General features: G+C 42.8%; 5 protein-coding genes across 23 annotated transcripts in view; 2 read left to right on the top strand and 3 right to left on the bottom strand.

Annotated features, from left to right (window-relative positions):
* Nucleotides 1-4133, bottom strand: part of Gish (casein kinase I gish) — a 33290-nt gene extending 29157 nt beyond the window's left edge. For all 13 annotated transcript variants that reach the window (XM_077422420.1, XM_077422419.1, XM_077422418.1 and 10 more), the window contains exon 1: nucleotides 1558-4133. In XM_077422420.1, the coding sequence (XP_077278546.1) occupies nucleotides 1558-1786 (229 nt within the window). In that variant the 5' untranslated portion in view covers nucleotides 1787-4133. The remainder of the gene's footprint in view (nucleotides 1-1557) is intronic.
* Nucleotides 4134-4410: 277 nt separating this feature from the next.
* Nucleotides 4411-5588, top strand: LOC143906365 (MICOS complex subunit Mic10). Its single transcript, XM_077422449.1, has 3 exons — nucleotides 4411-4762; nucleotides 4842-4889; nucleotides 5378-5588. Exons 1-3 carry the CDS (start codon nucleotides 4684-4686, stop codon nucleotides 5506-5508), a joined length of 258 nt encoding a protein of 85 aa, XP_077278575.1. The 5' UTR covers nucleotides 4411-4683; the 3' UTR covers nucleotides 5509-5588.
* Nucleotides 5589-5647: 59 nt separating this feature from the next.
* Nucleotides 5648-8183, bottom strand: Alg-2 (Apoptosis-linked gene-2). 4 transcript variants are annotated; one of them, XM_077422440.1, is made up of 4 exons: nucleotides 7933-8183; nucleotides 7516-7577; nucleotides 6867-7135; nucleotides 5648-6554 (listed from the first exon to the last, which is right to left on the bottom strand). In XM_077422440.1, the coding sequence occupies exons 1-4, from the start codon at nucleotides 7986-7988 to the stop codon at nucleotides 6453-6455; spliced, it is 489 nt and encodes a 162-aa protein (XP_077278566.1). In that variant the 5' UTR covers nucleotides 7989-8183; the 3' UTR covers nucleotides 5648-6452. The 4 variants fall into 4 exon arrangements, with proteins under 4 accessions (XP_077278566.1, XP_077278565.1, XP_077278563.1 ...); XM_077422439.1 differs by having other exon boundaries at nucleotides 6867-7165; XM_077422437.1 differs by having other exon boundaries at nucleotides 6867-7165; nucleotides 7471-7577; nucleotides 7933-8181.
* Nucleotides 8184-8498: 315 nt separating this feature from the next.
* Wol (Dolichyl-phosphate beta-glucosyltransferase wollknaeuel) lies at nucleotides 8499-10567 on the bottom strand. Of its 4 annotated transcripts, none has more exons than XM_077422433.1 (6): nucleotides 10450-10567; nucleotides 10108-10357; nucleotides 9756-9930; nucleotides 9483-9679; nucleotides 9273-9381; nucleotides 8499-9156 (listed from the first exon to the last, which is right to left on the bottom strand). In XM_077422433.1, exons 2-6 carry the CDS (start codon nucleotides 10168-10170, stop codon nucleotides 8714-8716), a joined length of 987 nt encoding a protein of 328 aa, XP_077278559.1. In that variant the 5' UTR covers nucleotides 10171-10357; nucleotides 10450-10567; the 3' UTR covers nucleotides 8499-8713. The 4 variants fall into 4 exon arrangements, with proteins under 4 accessions (XP_077278559.1, XP_077278557.1, XP_077278558.1 ...); XM_077422431.1 differs by having other exon boundaries at nucleotides 10108-10368; nucleotides 10450-10527; XM_077422432.1 differs by having other exon boundaries at nucleotides 10108-10368; nucleotides 10446-10520.
* A 3601-nt stretch (nucleotides 10568-14168) lies between these two features.
* LOC143906354 (GPI alpha-1,4-mannosyltransferase I, catalytic subunit) lies at nucleotides 14169-15605 on the top strand. The gene has a single exon (XM_077422425.1). It carries the CDS (start codon nucleotides 14316-14318, stop codon nucleotides 15486-15488), a length of 1173 nt encoding a protein of 390 aa, XP_077278551.1. The 5' UTR covers nucleotides 14169-14315; the 3' UTR covers nucleotides 15489-15605.
* The last annotated feature ends 3272 nt before the right edge of the window (nucleotides 15606-18877 follow it).

Here is an 18877-nt window from a genome sequence, read left to right on the forward strand (position 1 = left end):
TACCGTACAGTAGCGTCAGTATATGTAGAACCGCTCTGTATTATGCCATTGCCGCGATAATCGGGAGAGCGTTAGCCTCTCCCGATGTTAGAATCATTGTTTTCAGCGCGCGGCAGACATCATTAGTCACACGAACTCGCGCCGCGAGCACTCGAGGGGCCGATAACTCCAGATTTCATCGTCGTTACGCGCAAGACCGCAGATTGCGGATATCGTCGTAAACATTGCTCGATAGTTCGATTCGTAAAAACGGCGAACGCTGACCACGCGAGGAGATCCGACGTGACGTTTCGCTCGTTTTTTCGTAAGATATGAGAGAAGTTCGCGTGTCCTTTCGTCGCTCCTGGCGATCATTCCGAAATCTTTTCTCGGCACAGCGTTTTTATCTTATCTCCTTTTCGCTGTTTTAAACGAATTTGTATAAAATGAAACTTCACGCGTATATGTTCGCGATAGATAAATTTTCTTAATCCATTATACGTACTTCGTATAAATTCGCGATGAACAAATATTTGAACATTTTAGAAATTTTCTCAATGCAGCGTATAATAAATAAACATATAAATTCGCGAGGGATAAACATATAAAAATTTTTCAAATTGTCTTAATCCATTATGTATATACTTCGTATAAATTCGCAATCGATGAATAAATACTTAAACGTTTAAAAAACTTTTTTAACGTATATAATAAATAAATATAACGTATAAATTCACCGAGTATAGCAACACCGAGAGAGAAATTATTTTTAAGTATTCGTTAATTTAATTTCGCGACGCCTCTCACGGATCGGCATCGATCCTATTTTCAGTGCCGCTTTACAAAGAACTAATTCGACGTGTAAAAATAAAGAAACGACGTCTTCGAAAAAAGAAGTCCGACGTAACAGGGAGTTGCGCCGACGTATCGCGGGATCAATCGTTCATTCGAGAATGAGCTTGATTCTAAAAATTGTCTAGAACGGATTTTCATATCGCACGATATCTCTCTCGCGTATACATGCGCGGGGTGTTGTCCCGCAATTCTCGCGACCTTACGTGTAACAGCGGAATGCTCGTGCCTTAATTTAGAGTCGACTTTTCCTCGGCGAAAATGTCGTGGGAGGTCATCGTTCGTCTTTCACTTTTTCACTTTGAGTCACGCGTTTCTTCGTAATTTCAAGCATGAAATCACGTTGGAACGTATTTTAAGAATTAACCGAGGGATACGACTTTGTTTCTCCATTTCGTCATTCGTGCTCCTGGAGCTCAGCTTGCCGGAAAGTCTCTCTCAATCGCTCTCGACGACCGTCGGTATCTCTCTCTGTCTTCGCCGAGGAAAAATCGATAATAATTTTATCGGGAAACCTGCCATTAAAATCAACGTCGTGATTCGTCGGACGTGCCGTCGTTCCGAGCGTCAAGACGGATACTTGAACAGAGACGACAATGGAACGTTACATTTGCATATCAAACATTTTCTTTCGTTTCTAAAAGATTGTAAAGAGTTTCGCTCGTCCCTCTCCCTGCAAAACGACTTAATCGCGCGGGAAAAGAACAATAACGACGAAGGACTCACCGAGACGGAGCTCCCCGAAGTTTCCACAGCCAATTTTCTTGCCGACCCGGAAGTTCGGACCGACCATGAGCACGCCGGACGACGAGGTGACGCTGTGCCGGGACGAGTGCACGTTCGACCGGGCGGCGTTCCCGCTGCCCCTGGAGGCCCGTTTGGCGACCTCCTGGTCGGTGCGGCGCGCTCCGAGCTCCTTGTCGTCGCGGTTGTCCCTGCCGTCCCGTTTCTGCATCTCGTACCGGCCGTTGTTATCCACGGTTGCGGCGATTTAATTATCGATACACGATCTAACTGCGCGTGCACGCGACTTTTCACCACACTCGCGGCGACGACGTTGTCGATGTCTTGTTTCGGGTCAGTGACGGGGCTCGATCCCGATCCCCGTGCAGGGCACAATCCCTCGTGCCCCTGGGAAGCGCGAACGACGGGCACGACGGCGGGACCCGACGCGACGCGACGCGACGCGACGCGATAGAAGCGGAACGACACAACGCGACACTCGCCGCAGTTTCCGCAAGCGGAAAAGGGCACGCGCGGGCGCGGTGTACACCGCGTAGGGCGCGGAAGGGTAGGACGCGCGCGGGTGGCGGCGACAGAACGGGAAAGGGGGGAGGAGGGGAGAAGGAAAGAGCGAGAGGAAGATATATATATATGTATATATATATATAGAGGGTGCCAAAGGGGGCCGAGACTGGCTGGCCGATCGTCAGAGTTCGACGGACGATGCCACCTCACGGGGATCAATCCCCATGCCAGCCTAACCTCTCGCCCGAGAGCCGCCGATCTTATCCCTCACGGCCGGCGGGGGCGTCCGCGTTTACGTTTAGGTGTGATCGACGACGCGTAGGACGCGTAGGACACGTAGGACGTGGAAGGGCGCGGTGCGTCGCGGCGCGCCGAGGAAGCGTATCCGAGGTGCTGTCGCTGCTCCTACTCCCTGCTCGCGGCCCGACGGTCGGCGAACGTCACGGCGAACGTAACGGGTGGAATCGAACGGTCGCGGTCGTTGCGGCGTCGCGCGGCGTCGTCGCTCCCGGACGATCCCATAGCAATTTCGACCCGCCTCTCGCGCCCGGCGGCGGCCGCCGGGATGCTGCCGGGATTGCCGGGTGCCGGAACAGTCGACGACGGGAATCGCGCGGCTCACGCTCTGACGACGCGGTGGCGGCGCAGCACGGCATTACCGTGGCGGCGGTGGCGGTGGTGACGACGGTCGTTGCTGTTGTTGCTGCGCACGGTTGTGCCGTTGTCGCTCCTCCTGGTGTTTCTGCTTCTGCTGCTCCTGCTGCTGCCGCTGCTCCCGTTGCTGCCGCTGCTATCGCTGTCGCTGCTGGTACTGCCGCGAGCGCGCTTCGCGGTCGTCGGCTCCTCCATTACGCGCCGCGCGGAGCGCCGCGGATTTTACCTGCGCGAGCGAGCCGCGTGCGCTCGCGCGCGTCCGGAGACACACACACACTCTCTCTCTCTCTCTCTCGCTCGCTGGATCCTCGTCGCGAGTTTCACGCTACTCCGGCTCCTCTTCGTCGACACGGCGGCGTATCGGCGTATCTCGCTCGACTCCGCGCGCACGACCCGCGGCTCCGTTCGCAGCGCGACTCAACGCAGCGCGCAGCGCGGCGGCTCCGTCCGCCGATCCGCGCGACAGGCAACGGGCAACGGCGAGGCGCCGAGATTCCCTAGGGGACTGGCGGACTGGCGCGCGGGCCCCCCTCTCCCCCCGACGCCTCTTCGCGTAATCCGCACCTACGTAGATCGCACACGCCGCGCGCGGGACTCTCCTGCCGTCCCGCGCGGAAATGCTCCCGATCGGTCTTGAATAACGCACGCGTACACGCGCGCGCGAAGAAAAAAAAAACACTCGCGCCCACTCTCTCTATCTCTCTCTCTACTGCCGCCGCCGCCTGCCGCCACGACAGCGGACTTTCTTCTCGCGACGTCGCGCGCCGCTCCGCCGGATGTGCAGCCACCTCGGCGGCCCGCGCGACTCGGTCTTTCGCGCGTTTTTCCACACGGAGTCGTCCGCGCGCGAATCTCGCAAACGCACGCCGCACGCACGAACGGTAACCCCGTGGACTCGTCCACGGGCCAGCGCACCTGCCTCTCTCTCGCGCTCGACGAGGACGACGAGACGCGGGTGAAATGAGTCGCTTACGAGACTACGACGAGACACCGGCAGGCCGGCCAACCGTCCTACCCTACGTCACGCCGAATCGACCGCGCCTGCGAGTTCGAGTCGGTTCGAGAGTTCTCGTGGGCGACGACAATCGGGACGCGGACACGCGTACGAAAATGATCGTGTCCGGCAAACTAAAAAGCTCAGAAATAAATAAATCCGCCTGAAAAGAAACATCGCGCACGTTTTCACGCAAAATTATTTTACATATAATATTATATAGGCAAAAAAATAAAATATTTTTATTTAAAAAGACAAATAATCGTGTCTGCTAAACTGGGCAAGTGGGTGAAGCTTAGAAATAAATAAAAATTTAAATAGAAATAGAAATTTAACGTTAAATTCATCTACATCTTTCGTTCGATTATTCTTCACAGTGACCGACCAATCACGACTGGTCTGAACTCTGAACTTGCTTTCACGCTGGCCTGTTAATAAAATATTCTAGTCGCAGATGTGACGAGAGAATGATTTCTCTCGCGAATTGCACGTTGTAAACGACTCTCTCGAGTTGTCCGGACGAGAGGGAGAAAGGTCGCAGGGAAAGCCGGGAACGGAAGGAATTTACTCCAATTTTACACATTTCGTGAATATCGACGGTGATCGACGGCATCGACGCAGATTGGTAGCCGTGCGCGAGCGGAGCGGCGCGAAGGCGCGCGTTGCGAAAATCCACTTATCTCGGAAGGAAAAATATCGGCCGGAAAGAATCAAGAATCCAGTTTCTTCGCTTCGCTATTTCCATCGCCAGCGATTCTCTCGCGGGTTGCGCGACTGCGCGCGCGAGACGGAGCCGGAGAAAGAGAGGCGTGCGAGGTGCGAGCCCGCCGGATCAATATGACCGATCGTCGGACGCGCGTGAACGGTCTCGTTTCGCGCGAATGACGTAACGGCAGTGGCAGTGGCGTGTGGCGTTATAACATAACCAGTCGTCGTAAGTCATAACCCAGCGAAAAATGGCCGGCGCCGTGTGGGCCGAGGACGAGATCGGGCGAAAGTGGGACCGCTGCTTCACGGACGCGATCCTCAAGCTGGGTAATCGTCGCTCCCGAACCGTCCGCGACGACGAATGTACCGTCCGCGAATGTTACTGACGAGATTTATCTTTCCTCAGGTGGCGGCGTGGTCCTTGGCGGAGTGTTTTCTCTATTTTTCTTCAAAAGTAAGATCACCTTGTTGCCGATGTGCGCGCGTGTGTTTTGTGCCGTTACACCCCTATGACATAACTGTATTTATCGATATAATTGTTGGAGCCAGTAGCGAGATAATCAGAGACGCGGATGTACTTATATTCGGTCCGCCGTCCTACCGATCGTATAATTTTTTTCATAAGCGACGTCATTAGAGAGTTGATACTTATTTTACGATTCCTTTAATTCTAAACGAAAGTGTATAATTTCTTTTGTTCGTGTAGTACAAGTTTTCATAGATTAGTTTCTTTGTCTTGCGTCTCGAGAACGATAGTTTTACAGTGCGATTAGTGCTACTTTGATGCATTCTACGTTAGACGACGGTAATATACTTGGATAAATAAATGTTTGTTTAATTAAATAATTTATGAAAGAAATTTAAAGAAATTACATAATTTTGTCAAATTACTTTTCAATTGTTTTACGAGATGTGTATATGGATGCTGAATTTTCTCTGTAGGAAGGAAGTGGCCCGTTATAACCGGTGCTGGTTTCGGATTAGGTATGGCATATTCCAATTGCGAGAAAGACCTCGACGCATCGATACGTCGACAGACGCCCAGAAGTTGTAAACTTGAGGAAAAGAAATGATTAGAGCGACGTGTAAAAGCGAAATTGAAGTTATTATCGAGATAAAAATTTTAATAAACTAAGTATCTTTACCGCAATAATCTATTTTTTCTGCATTTGATCCACGCTACCTGATCTTAGGAAAGTAATACACCGTTAATTCCTTTGTAAAAGAAATATATTTTTCGATCATCCGTTACAATAATATTGGTATAATAATTATAGAAAAATATAACTACGAACGTTATATATCGACAAATATTAATATGCGTAAAATATGTAACAACGTATTAAGAAATGTAGGACATTTGCCAGTTTTGTCATTGTTGCTTATAATTATTTAAACGCACATTTATATTCGGAAATGTTTTCATTACGCGCGATATACATATATAACGGTAATGCTGGAAGCGCATATATAGTGCGTTCAAACTTGATTTTCAAACAATAATAATCAGCGATGTTTCGTAACAGATACGAGTTATTATAACCGACTTGCATTAACGGACTATATCGCTTCTTAAATGGATATAGCGGTATATCTCTGTCGACGCAAATTACCTGTTCAATCGACGAATTGTTTCAGAACTTATTACTCCAAAATTTATTATTTGACAAGAATTTCACGTATGAAATCGTATTTTATAAGAAATAAAACAATTTAAGAACAATAGTAACATTAACCGAGTATTACTATTACGAAAATATTCAAATAAACGGACATGTACCGTAATCTACGATTAATTTTCCAATAAACTCTTCGTTAACCTGATCAAATTTAATTAATACTGCAAAGAAAATGTAAAAATGAATATTGGTTTTGGAGATTCTGGGTTTATCTCCATATATAGTACATAAAAATTCTCGTGTCTTTATTTGGCATCTCATAGCGTATCTTTAGGTATCGAATATGCTGCCGAACCGGCAAGAAAGAATGAAATATTTGTAGAGTGACGTCGCGCAACTTATATCTTAAGATTAAACACCATGCCCAAAAATTGTTCGTAGTGAATCGTTATGACGCCATCCAGATCTGTATCCAGTCGTCTAAAGGCGGTTGTAAGAGTCTGAAGATAGAGAAAGTATAATTATTACCATTTCTTCCTAATTAATTCAAACGTTTCAAGATTATCGGTCGAACGTATTTTTAAAACTGTGAACAAACGTGTAGGCTTAAAAATATCTGCTTGCCCAATATTATTTAAATCTATGAATAACGATATAATAACTCATTTAAATACACGTCTAACTCGAGTAGATCGCACGCAGTTGTGCTCGTATCAAAGCTTTTACGCGTATAAAAGTTAACAGATATTTTCGGGCAAAGTCACGAGCTCTGCCTGATGAAACGATTGAGATACTTAGACACCTGTACTTACGTATAAGACAATGCAGCACTGTATAAAGTCGTCGAAGTATATTGTGCCGCGTCCCGCACGATCGTACTTTCGTATTAGCATGTCGATCGTTTGATCGGTTAAACGGTACCCAAAGTTTGTAAGAGCCGTCTTCAACTCATTGCGATCAATGTTGCCGCTGTTGTCGCGATCGAACGATCGGAAGCAACTCTCCCAATCGGTAACGTACTTCCACAGCGCTCCGAACTCCTCGAAACTGACGGTACCTGCCTGCTTCTTGTCAAACATACCTGTAGCAGGATCGGTTTTATCAAACATACCTGTGCCAACAAAAGTAGGGAACGAAATAATAACGATATCAAAAGACCATGCAAATCGATATCGTACGCTTATCATTTTACAACAACGATATACTGAAAGAACCAAGAGTGTGCGACATGCCGTGATTTAAAGGAATTAAAACAGTCTACATTTGAACTAGGATGCAGCCTTTCCCATTTAGCGCTATAGAAAAGAGATGAGAAGGTTTTAAGAGAATAGAGGAAACCATAGATATACATAAATAATATATACATTATATAAATTCACATGGTCGTTTTGAAAATATACTGAAAACATATCGTACCGATCATCAGACGTACTGTTTCGGGATTGAACGGCGTCCACGTACCGTTTGAGAGAGCTTGCTGTAGCTCCTCCGCGGTGATTGTACCGGATCTGTCCCTGTCCACCCTGATAAAAAGTGATTATTTTCAATTGTCAACCGAACGTCGTTAGTCATTGCCAAATTTATTCGTTTGAATCTTTAAATTTATCGAAACGCACGATTACGTCAGGGAGAGAAAACAGAATTTTGCTGGATAAAAAGGCGTCTAATGCGGAGTAAAAAAAATACAAAAGCAAAATTCGTGTAGGTTAAACTAAATCCTGAAAATGAGGGTTCTCGTCGCGCAACGAAACTCCGCAGGTGTCGGAGACTATTTAGAAAGAGAGGGTACGTATTAAGTAACGTCATAATTGTACAATAATTTATTGTACAGAAAATCGGAAAATTAAAGAATAATTTGTGTAGAAGGGGATACCGTACCGCTGGAATACATCCCAAAGGAATTGCTGGCTCGGCATCGGCGATATGAAAGACATTTTCGTGAATAAGCGACAAGGAACTTCACGACGAAATGAGACAACGGTACGATATCTTGCGCGATATTGCGTTTGTTAGGAGCAGATAATCGCGCGACCGTTCTACGCAATCTACGCCGAAATTCACTGGCTCGAGTGGCTCGGCTGGAATTTCTCGAAAGAGTGACTTTACGACACGTCACACGTCACTTTATACCGACGACCAATACCAACCGTTTGCCAACACCGGAACTGCGTTCCGAAATGTATTAGGTCTGTACTTTACAGGTGCATCTCGTTGCACTTTCCGCGCTTGAAACGAGATACGCGCGGATGCTTCGATATTGGAGGAAAAGGTAAAAATGTAAAAATGCGAAAAGTTTAGCTGTAAAAAAAGGCCTCCGTTGACCTCGGAGATATATATTTCATCTCAATTATACCGTAATAAGATCAATTTAAAATAAATTAGCTAATATTTTTAATGTTTACAGTTTACATATAACCATTTATAACTATTCTTGTTAATTTCAATTAAATATATAAAATTAAAAATACTTTTTATTTATAAATAATATGTTATCGTTAAAAGATCTGGAAAAGATCTAGATGTAGATGTAGATCTAGATGTGTTCCATGCGTATAAATTTTCACAATATATTTCATTGTTAAAAGTATCCTTACAAATAGATCGGGAGAAAGGTCAATCGAGATGGGAATCTTTCGACCGACTGTTTCATGCGTTGATACTAAGTCGTTTTAGGTTTATTTATCTTCCACGCTCCGATTTTGTATCTAAGCCAGATGAGTAGTAGATCCCCGCCCATCTGCAGCCAGCTCCAAAACGGTACTATCTTGGAGCCCTCGATCTCCGTCCAGTTAACCGCTATTTCGGTCACGGGAATGTCAAGAGTCTGGGCGATGTAGAGCATTTCTACGTCGAATGCCCAACGTTCGACGTGCAACGATTCGAATATCGTTCTCGCTGATTTTCTCGTTAGGAGCTTAAATCCGCACTGCGTATCTCTGATGCCTCTAACGCACAACAGCCAAACTAGGAAATGAAATCCGTGCATGAGAAAGAGACGGAAGTAGGATCGCTTGGCAGTTTCTTCCTTCTCTAAATGCGCTCTTGATCCACATATTACCGCGTCGGACGACGCCGTTTCCTCAGGCTTGCTCGTGTAATCGACTGAAATAAATTGATTGGAATTAATAATACTCTAATATTGCAATCTGTAGCTCTATAGAATTATTAAATATAAGAAATTAAATATATCAAAAAATCATAATTTCTTTTCAACTTACATCCTAAAACGTTTGTTAAACTCTCGTCCAACTTTTTTAGATCGCTGAACTTGGTAGCGCCGTCCGCATCCGCGAATAATAAAGCGCTACCTCTCGCACTCAGCATACCCTTGAATAAATTAAAATACGACAATTCTAAATAACGATACGACAATCTAAAACCGACTGTAACAACAACGAAGCTTCCTTAGCTCCGTCAGAATTACTAACCAATCTTACGGCACCACCTTTTCCTCTATTTTTTACAAGGTTCAGTACTCTGACGGTATTGTATTTCGACGCGTAACTATGCGCAAAATCTACAGTCCTGTCTCTACCGCCGTCGCTGACTACTATCACTTCGTAAGTTAATCCAGACTTGCTACGTTCCTCCAAATATCCCAGACATTCGTCCAACATTGGAGGCACTGTTGAATAAAAGTAAATGTAATAAACAACACATACGCGAACGCCTAGAAATAATACATGTGCAACGAATCTTACGTCTTTGTTCCTCATTGTAAGCGGGTATAACGACGCTGAGATGTACGCTCCAGGGATCGCGCAACGAAGGGAATGCCTCCCTTCTCTTCGCGTTGCAGTCGAGAAAGAACTTTTCACTTTCATCCCTCGAGATTCTGGGATATCGCTCGCTCGTCACGTATATCACTGCAAAAGACTAAAACAGACGCGTACGCTTCTGTAAAAAGCCATCGTATTAAAAGAACAATTATTTCATTGTATTTTTTATACGATTGTACAGAATAAAAGTACAAAATAGACGTATTCTTTAAATTGTTAATTAGCGATACGTCTTAATCGAAAAAGAAACAAGCGCGAGATAACCTGAGCGTACCAAAATTGTGACGAGTGCAGCCAGCAATACTCCGTAACAGAGTAAACATCCCAATGATAACATTTCAGCACTGGAGAACGCTTGACAATTAGATAACGAGAGATGAAAAGTATATAGGATCGAGCATATCTCTATTTTTCTTTCATTCCAGTAGTATACGTCATCCAAAAGTCTGCACGTTCTAGTTGCGCTCTGCCACGCTCTCACTCTCCGCACCGTGTTTCCCCGGATTTACATGTCCGAGCCCAAACTAAAATTTTACTTTACGTAAAAAAAAAAAAAATGTTTTATTGCCAGAATAACAACCCAATGACAGGTTGATATTCAAATATACGCACGTACACGTAATTGACGTAATATAACGTCAGATAATCCCGGTCTTTTTCATGCAGGGGCCGTCGAAAGCCCCTGTATATGTACGACGTTAGCGCCAGTATATCCATATTCGAAATTGGTATTACGTAGCCACGTTTATTTTCCGACACTGCCGATAAAACATCGTTCTGTGTGATACGTCGCAGATATTTATTTAATATTTTCACTCTTCCCCCCCTTCCCCCCCGTATTTTTTATATAAAAACATATTAAAAATGGATTACGTATGTCAAAGAAACTCAATAATCTTTAGATAAATATTCCTTCGGATTAAAAATTGGATTAATTTTACATCAAAATAACACGAGGAAGCAGGAATGCCAATCACCGAAATGAACGCGTTCCGAAAACAGCACGGTGACGAGCGCGAGCGCGCGGAGCGCAAACACTTCCTCCTACCTGTGCGAACGTCCTCGGGAGAACGATAGCTGAGTCACTCACGCGGGTAACAGTAACTCCAGGCGTTGACGGAAGCAAGTGGCAAGTCCGCTCGTCGTCAGAATTAACGCCGAAAACGAAAACGCGCCGATTTTCGAGACACGCGGTTTTCAAGTTCAACGGTCGCGCGGCTAGTACGGAAAGTGGTGGGGGCGCCGGGCGGTGGGGGGTCTGCGGGGACGCGGTGCTGCTACGCCGCCGCATCGAGCCACACCGCGCCGGCGGCGCGGAGCGGCGGGACGTGATTAGCCAGATCCGGAAGCTCGACTCACGAGCCAATCGCATTTATCGCATTCGACGCGTCGCGCTCGACTGTGCGGCGGCAACGGCCTACGCACACGCACTACGCAAGTGATACGCGACCCGTGACACGTTCAACGGCGCGGGCGGTGTGAGACGTTGTCGCTCGATCGTGTAATTCTTTTCTCGCGAACGAAAAGAAATCCGGTTACGGAGCGTTGCAAAAATAAACGTACGCCGAATATTCCGTTCCTTCTGGTGTCGAGTGTCGAGTGAAACGAAGTGGGATGCCGTCGCTGGGCCGAAATAAATGCCGAATGCCGTAACACTGCCGTACGTGTCACCCTCCCGGCTGTCATTTGGCGGATCTCCCGGCGCGGTGCTCCGACGATCGGTGAGTGAATTTTACTTGAGAAATAAGCGTTTCGAAGCGCGACATACCCGAATCTTAACGCCGCGGAATCGTTGTTCCGCGTGTCGCGGTGAAACGATGATCTCGGAATTCACGTCTCATCGCTGTCTCCGTTTCGATCGATTTCTTCGTTGAGTAAATCGCGCGGGAAGACGCGACGCTTCAACGAATAGTTTGAATCTCTCGTTAAAGTGCGAGAATTAATAATTAATTAAGTGATCGAGCAGAACGATCGCGCGTTTCAAGTCGCGCTTTGCTTGTCGCGGGATCGCAAACGATCGCGAATGAGGGTGCGAGACTGCTTCAAAATGCGTATGAATATCGAGAGTGCGAACAAGCTGAAATAATACGTGCGACACATACGTCGCTCGCGTTCACGTAATTCGTTACGTTTACAAAATGTTTCAAATGTATTTGTGTATGTGCTTTTTTATTCGTGTAAAAGACGATGAAAATTATAAAACATTCTCCGTTGCTTCTTCAACAAATATTATTCGTTTTGCTTACAAAATTTTTTCCACAAAGGCTTATCGTCTCGTATTCGGATTCTGATAAATTGATAAGAGATAAAATAATCCGGACGGCACGCATGTCCAAAAGCAGGACATAAGACGTCTAACGAGAGAGAAGGAGAGAGGGCTATTAGAGATATATATATATATATATTTAACATATGATATAAATATATAAAATAAGTTAATGTTTATCGATATTAAACCGATCCTCAACCATTTACGATCGAGAATTCTCAAGAACGACGACGATTGGTTGATTATACGTTTCTCTGTGCGTGCGCATCGTCTTTAACTTATGTATCGGAAGAGAAGCCATTTTCCGACACTGTCGATAAAACGTCATTCTGGTGCATGCGCATCCGCGCTACGTCTGCAAATGCATTGGTGTTAGGTGTTATACATATAAAGGCCCGGACACATAGAAAAATGATGACTTAAGGTAAAATTTCATGAGCAGTGAAAAGCAGCAGCAGATTGTACTGATTGGCTACAAAATAGAGAAGTTGTAGAAACTCGAGAACTTCTCTATTTTGTAGCCAATCAGTACGATCTGCTGCTGCTTTTCACTGCTCATGAAATTTCACCTTTATCGGCAGTGTCGGAAAATGAGCGTGGCTACGTGGTACCAATTTCGAAAATGGAGTGGCGGTACAGGGGCTTTCGACGGTCCTACGAAAAAGGCCGCGGGTCTCAGAGTCTCAGGTCTCAGGCAGGCTTCTCTCTGATCAGGTGTATGGAAATTTTAAAAGGACATTCAGCGATAATTGAACCTTTTCATTTAATAATTGAGTAAAAATTTTTCGTGAAGAGATTAAAATTGTCATAATTACTCGAGAAAAAACTAGATTTCAATAAAATGCGTAGCTGGAAAAAACATTACCGTCTCGAGGGGATTTTATCACGTATCGATACCTTCGTAAATTTGTTAAACATAATAAATCGACCAGGGACATATCTGTAAATATAATGGAATTGTATAGCTATGAGAAAATAAAAAAATCAATTTGTGATTCTTGTCTCTCATTGGAAACATTGATATTTTCGTTGCGAAAGGAATACACGTGTGGGACACCCGATTGACCCATGTAGTGCCTGGTAGTGCCATTACTGCCATTCCATGTAACGCCGGTTGAAGTTACGTAAGATTGCACCGTGCAGCGTGTTGCGAGGAAGAATTAAAGATTTTTTAATTATTTTGCATGACGACCGCCGATCCTTGCAAACAAATTGCATGTAAATTGCAGAAATGCTTAAACGGTTTGTACATAATTGTATAATCTAATTTAATCGAAGTATTAGGAAACATAATAGGTTTCTAACCTCTCCTTTTGAACCGAGCATGAAAATCGCACGACGTTAGCTGATATCTCGATCAGCAACGTAGCTGATATGATAAAAACGCGTGGTTAAGTTTTTATTAAATAAATGTGGAATAGTACTTCAATAATAATAATATTTCCGTTGTCAGACAACGTGTTCCAGCCTTCCCGTTGTGCGGACGTGCTTGAAGAAATAAGAAAGTGTTGCTTAAAAAATTCCGCTAACTCTACGGTTTGCGACGGTATAAATACTTTGAAACCATACGAACATAATACCGTGGATTACGTAAGTTTGATATTTGTTTCGTCCAAATATAGAATCTTGTCTTTTTATTGGAGAGCTGCGATACCTCTCGACAACTGTAGACTTCGTTCTAATCTTCGACTTTATTAACGTTCTTTCAGCGAAGAGTTCTAAGATAAGCGATGCAAAACGAAGGGAGAAGAAGGACAGTGCCGAAAAGAGGATTTATGTACCGTTATCCACGAATATTCGTTTTCTCGGGTACAGCGATTGCTATGTGTATGATATTCAGCAAACCAATTTACGACGTATTCTTTGCTAAACCGCCAGAGAACTTGAAAAAAATTAATCTTTCCGATCGATTTTGAGTCCGGATAAATCTGTTCGCGCAAGAGAATGGAGGCTGTAAAGAAAGCGAAGCAGAGATTGAGACGATATCCGATTTTGTTAGCTCGGTGTCAAGAATCGGCGTCAAAGTACGCGTCTTGCGTATTAGCGAAATCCAATTTAGAAAAGAACGCTTGCGCCGCGGAGTTCGACGAATTGAAAAAATGTCTTGTTAAAGCCGCCGCGAGCGGTAATACGAGATTATAAACGAGCTTGACGATTGGATCAGTGGGGTTTCCGTGTGTTTGATTTAACGCCTCACCTTTAGCCGTACGAAAATGATGACTGCGACGCGCGCTAAAATAAGTGTCTCGTCATTTACGTCGCATTGTTTACTGGCGTTTGTTCTACGATTAGTTTTGATACTGTACGCCAACTTTCACGACGAGTACTTCGCAGTGTCGTACACGGATGTGGACTATCGAGTATTTACCGACGCCGCTAGGCACGTGGTAGAACAGAGATCACCGTTCGACCGTCATACTTACCGCTATTCGCCTTTTCTCGCTTGGCTCTTGACACCAAATATCATATTGCACAAGGACTTCGGAAAGATTTTATTTTCCGCGGTAGACATACCGATTGCGGTTCTAATTAGAAATATTCTCGCGCGACGGAGATGTAATAATATCGTAAGAGATAACTGCGCGCTCCTATGGCTCTATAATCCGTTAACATTGGTGATCTCGACGAGAGGTAACGCAGATTCATTGGCAGTTCTTTTAGTTGCGCTCACGTTGGATTTTTTACAGAGAGACAAAATTGTATCGGCCGGATTGCTACACGGGATATCTGTACATTTCAGATTGTATCCATTGATGTTCAGTTTGCCCATGTTTTTGTCTCTGTGTAAAGATAATCGTTTCCTACCGAACAGGGACCAATGGAAGCTCGTGCTGAGTTGCGCGTTCTCCATTGTTACGTTAACAGGCACGGGTTATTGCCTGTATGGCTTTAAATTCTTGTACGAGAGTTTTATATATCATTTAGTGCGTAAAGACACGAGGCACAATTTTTCCGTCTATTTCTACATGCTCTATTTATCCGCTGATCAACCACGGGATGCGATTCGGAAGGTCCTTACGTTTCTGCCTCAGTTATTACTATTGTTGATGTCGTCATATTACTATTCGGAAAAGTCCAAGTTGCCATTCGCTATGTTCGTCCAGGCGATAATCGCGGTGATGTATAATCCGGTGATAACTTCCCAGTATTTCTTCTGGTTTCTGTCGTTGTTACCTCTGTGTCTGCCAAATATCGAAATGAGCCTGCGTAGGGGCACGTGTTTAGCGTGTTTTTGGATTTTAAGTCAAGTTGTTTGGTTGTTAGTCGCTTACGTGCTAGAATTCCAAAGTTTCAATTCGTTCTTCTTTCTTTGGATATCTGGTCTTCTATTTTTTGCCGCTAATGTAAAAGTTTTAATAGATATTGTTCGTCATTATAAAAGTTAATTATAATTGACATTTTTATCTTAATTATAAAAGTTGATTGTACTATAATATTTATCTCAATGGGATATTATTCTGTACATGTATCGTAAAAAATAAATAATTAAAAAATATAACAGAGATCAATGGAATATCTTCTTATATACGTTTTTCAAGTGATCATTTTAATATAATGTGCGATAATATGGCGTAAAAGAATTGCGCGATCAATTATAACTTGAAAATAAATTACACAGAATTGTATTAATTTTATGGACGTACAGGATGTCAAAACTGCAGTCACCAATTTTGTAATAAATTCTTTGCACAAATTGAAGTCGATTTTTGTTGAGCTAAATATAATTACCATTTATTTTTATATCTCTTTAATTTTCATTAAATGAACACGATGTAAACAGATTGTCTATTTATAAGAGTTCTTTTTTTGAATTTTCAATAAGTAACGGTAAGACATTTAGGCCCGATTGTTTCAACCTGTTGGTAAACTAACTAATAGTTAAATCATATATCTGTCTTTGTTTATCCTTTACATTAGACAAATATAGACTTACCAACAGGTTGGAACAACCGGCCCTTGGAGTTGTAATTTTCTGACATCCTGTACTATTAATTCTTGGAAAATACCTAGGGCGGCAGATGGTAGATTGTTCGAAAAACTTGAATTTATTTAAGTTTTAATAAAAAAGCACATATTATCTACAAGTCTGATTATTTATAAAGTATCACTTTCATTAGTCTACGCGGTACTTGTATCGGCGTTAAAAATATCAGACGAGTTATAATGATTCTTAATTTTATTCTTTTGCAGGAATACAAAATACTTATTTACAGATAGCTTCGTAAAGTAATAGTGGTAGATTCTGAAAAGGAATGTAGATATATTTTAGTAATAATACAATAATCGTAAATCTCTTAGTATAGTAATCTAGATTAATCGTGAGCAAGAGCATCTCTTGGATCATCTTCCTGGAGATATTTCTTCATCGATTCGATTGTTCTAAGCTGCTAAATATCATGACGGTAATATTATTGGGTCATTTCTTGTCAGGATCGCGCACGAATAACGGTGTGCAAATTGCATTTGAATTTTTCTGTCACCACAGTCTATTCGTATAATGATCCGCGGAAATATTTGACGCGTACACATAAAATAAAGGCGCTTGAAGTATATCAAATCGCTTTGATATCATCTAAATCTACATATGTTTGTTAAATTTTAAATAAAACGATAGAGAAAGAATCTGCTTACATATTTCTCAATGTAACTACGTTTGATTTGATATACACCCAGAGGTGTCGGATCGTTTTCTCCAATTGTTCCACGGAAGTTATTTTCGGCGAGATTTTTTTGGCGACACGAAATGGCCCAATGGATCCAAAAGTAAAAGGAAACCGAAATAGATCTTCTCTTTTTTATATAACTACGGGTCATTTTACGGCGGAGATGATGACGAAGTGCAACATATAAAAATAGCATTATTTTCTTTCATTGCTTTCATTACAGTTTGCTCAACTGTGTGCTATATGAAGTAATCTATTTTTTATTTGTTCTCTTTCTCTCTTTCTTGAAACGGATACGCACAACTGATCTTCGTCAAACGCCTGCGCGAAACGTTTGCACGGAGATCAGTCCGGATAACATATCGGGGGGGTGAAGTTCCGGGTCACGCAGAGAATGAAAGTACAGGCCACCGCGATTCGAAGCGATAAAAATTATAAATAATCTCCATCTTGGCCGCGGGGCCCGGAAGTTAACCTTCCCCCGGAGAGGGAAATGTTTTACATTATTCACAAACCGATCCACCGTCTCGTTAAGCCTTCCCTGAAAAAATCATCGATGGTATACAAAGGAATCGTACGCGATTATGTACGCGAGATATAGAAGACTGTATACTTAGGCGAATACGGCAACGAAAGTCTTGGTTTCCGAGGCACATACATGGAAAGTGCAAATTCATCGTCTTTCACTTGCTCGCGCAAAGCCGAATACTTTGGAAAATAACACTTTGGAGCGTGCCACTCAAGAATAAAGCGATTAGCGTAGCAAATTTCTTTTTTGTTTCTTTCTTGTAGCGTATATAATCCGACCCACTCTACATCGTCTGGAGATCGGACGAAAACTTCGTGAACGCGAAACAAGTTTCGAACATTCTCGCGGAATATCTCGTAATTTTTTTTCTCTTCATCGATACTCTTCTGCGAAAGATTTTGGGTCGGCTAACTGCGATACTAAGTTAAACGTAATATCGCAACAATTTTTCGAGGATGGAGAGAGACAAATGATAAATCGTCGCTTTTCAAAATAATTTTATGACGCCCGAATGAAGTGCCATCGTAATCCAATGTGACTTTATAATTATTATTGCTCTTATTGTTGCCACGTCACTATTATCTTAGTGTCACAATTACTCTGCTTGACCGTATATACGCGCCGGTACCGAATATAGAATAGGTGCACCGATGCATACGTTAATGTGCTCTTTTAAGAAAGACGGCTGGCTCGGGGTTTGCTCCTAGCATTTTCTTTGCAACGATGCAACGTTGGTCGCACAAAGATTACCTTGTTTCATCTCGGCCTCGCACAAAATGATAAACATATACAACGTTACGCGGAAGCGAGATACAATGTAATTTCCAATATATCGACGCATCGATAATTGCGCACTGGATAAGGCAGCATAAAAAAAATAGCGTGCCGCAATATCCAAGGTATGAGTCAAGAAAAAATATGATACGAGAACGAAGGGAAATGTCAGACTAACGTGGACTATATATATATATGTTATGGCAGATATTTAATAAAATATAATAACATCGGCGATGTATATATGTACATATTACATTCTACGGAAACATGAAATAAACGGCACTACATTCGCTTAATAATGATAAGTACGTAAATGGATTACAAATAACAAAATAATAATAATAATAAAAATAATATTAATAATAATCATTACTACATAATTATTTGCACGAAAATGCGATCACCAAGAGATAAAATGTACATCATGATAAAATAGATCGTGTATATATATATATATTTATATATATGTGTCCTTCTCTCAAGCTATAAAATCGTATTGCTAGTAAAAATTGCGCTTTTTAAAACACATTTCTAGATATTATATTTCCAAAATCTGTGATTGGTGCAACTAAAATGATTCGATAAGGGTGCGATATTTAATTATATATTTTAATAATCTCATATACCGATAATAATTAATCTCGCGATATAGCGATAATAATTATAGCACAGTATCTTCGAGGATATTAACAACAGAATCTTTTAAGCGCTTTGATTGACCATAATCGATAATTATGGATAATTGACCTATTATCGTTTATCTTTATCTTATATCTTTATCAAGAAGAAGACATGATTTATTAGA

This window comes from Temnothorax americanus, unplaced genomic scaffold (assembly GCF_048541705.1).
Source record: "Temnothorax americanus isolate GAGA-0224 unplaced genomic scaffold, ASM4854170v1 Scaffold7, whole genome shotgun sequence".
In the NCBI taxonomy this organism is placed as follows: Eukaryota; Metazoa; Arthropoda; class Insecta; order Hymenoptera; family Formicidae; genus Temnothorax; species Temnothorax americanus.

Bases quoted from the DNA above. Each gene is read 5' to 3' on its own strand.
- LOC143906365 (XM_077422449.1), top strand. From the start codon at position 4,684: ATGGCCGGCGCCGTGTGGGCCGAGGACGAGATCGGGCGAAAGTGGGAC. The intron at 4,763-4,841 runs GTAATCGTCGCT...ATCTTTCCTCAG, and splicing joins GGACGCGATCCTCAAGCTGG to GTGGCGGCGTGGTCCTTGGC. The intron at 4,890-5,377 runs GTAAGATCACCT...TTTTCTCTGTAG, and splicing joins TTCTCTATTTTTCTTCAAAA to GAAGGAAGTGGCCCGTTATA.
- Alg-2 (XM_077422437.1), bottom strand. From the start codon at position 7,988: ATGTCTTTCATATCGCCGATGCCGAGCCAGCAATTCCTTTGGGATGTA. The intron at 7,578-7,932 runs GTACGGTATCCC...ACTTTTTATCAG, and splicing joins CTTTGGGATGTATTCCAGCG to GGTGGACAGGGACAGATCCG. The intron at 6,555-6,866 runs GTAAGTACAGGT...CTCTATCTTCAG, and splicing joins AGTGCTGCATTGTCTTATAC to ACTCTTACAACCGCCTTTAG.
- Wol (XM_077422433.1), bottom strand. From the start codon at position 10,170: ATGTTATCATTGGGATGTTTACTCTGTTACGGAGTATTGCTGGCTGCA. The intron at 9,931-10,107 runs GTACGCTCAGGT...CGTCTGTTTTAG, and splicing joins CTGCACTCGTCACAATTTTG to TCTTTTGCAGTGATATACGT. The intron at 9,157-9,272 runs GTAAGTTGAAAA...AATTTATTTCAG, and splicing joins TTTAACAAACGTTTTAGGAT to TCGATTACACGAGCAAGCCT.
- LOC143906354 (XM_077422425.1), top strand. From the start codon at position 14,316: ATGATGACTGCGACGCGCGCTAAAATAAGTGTCTCGTCATTTACGTCG.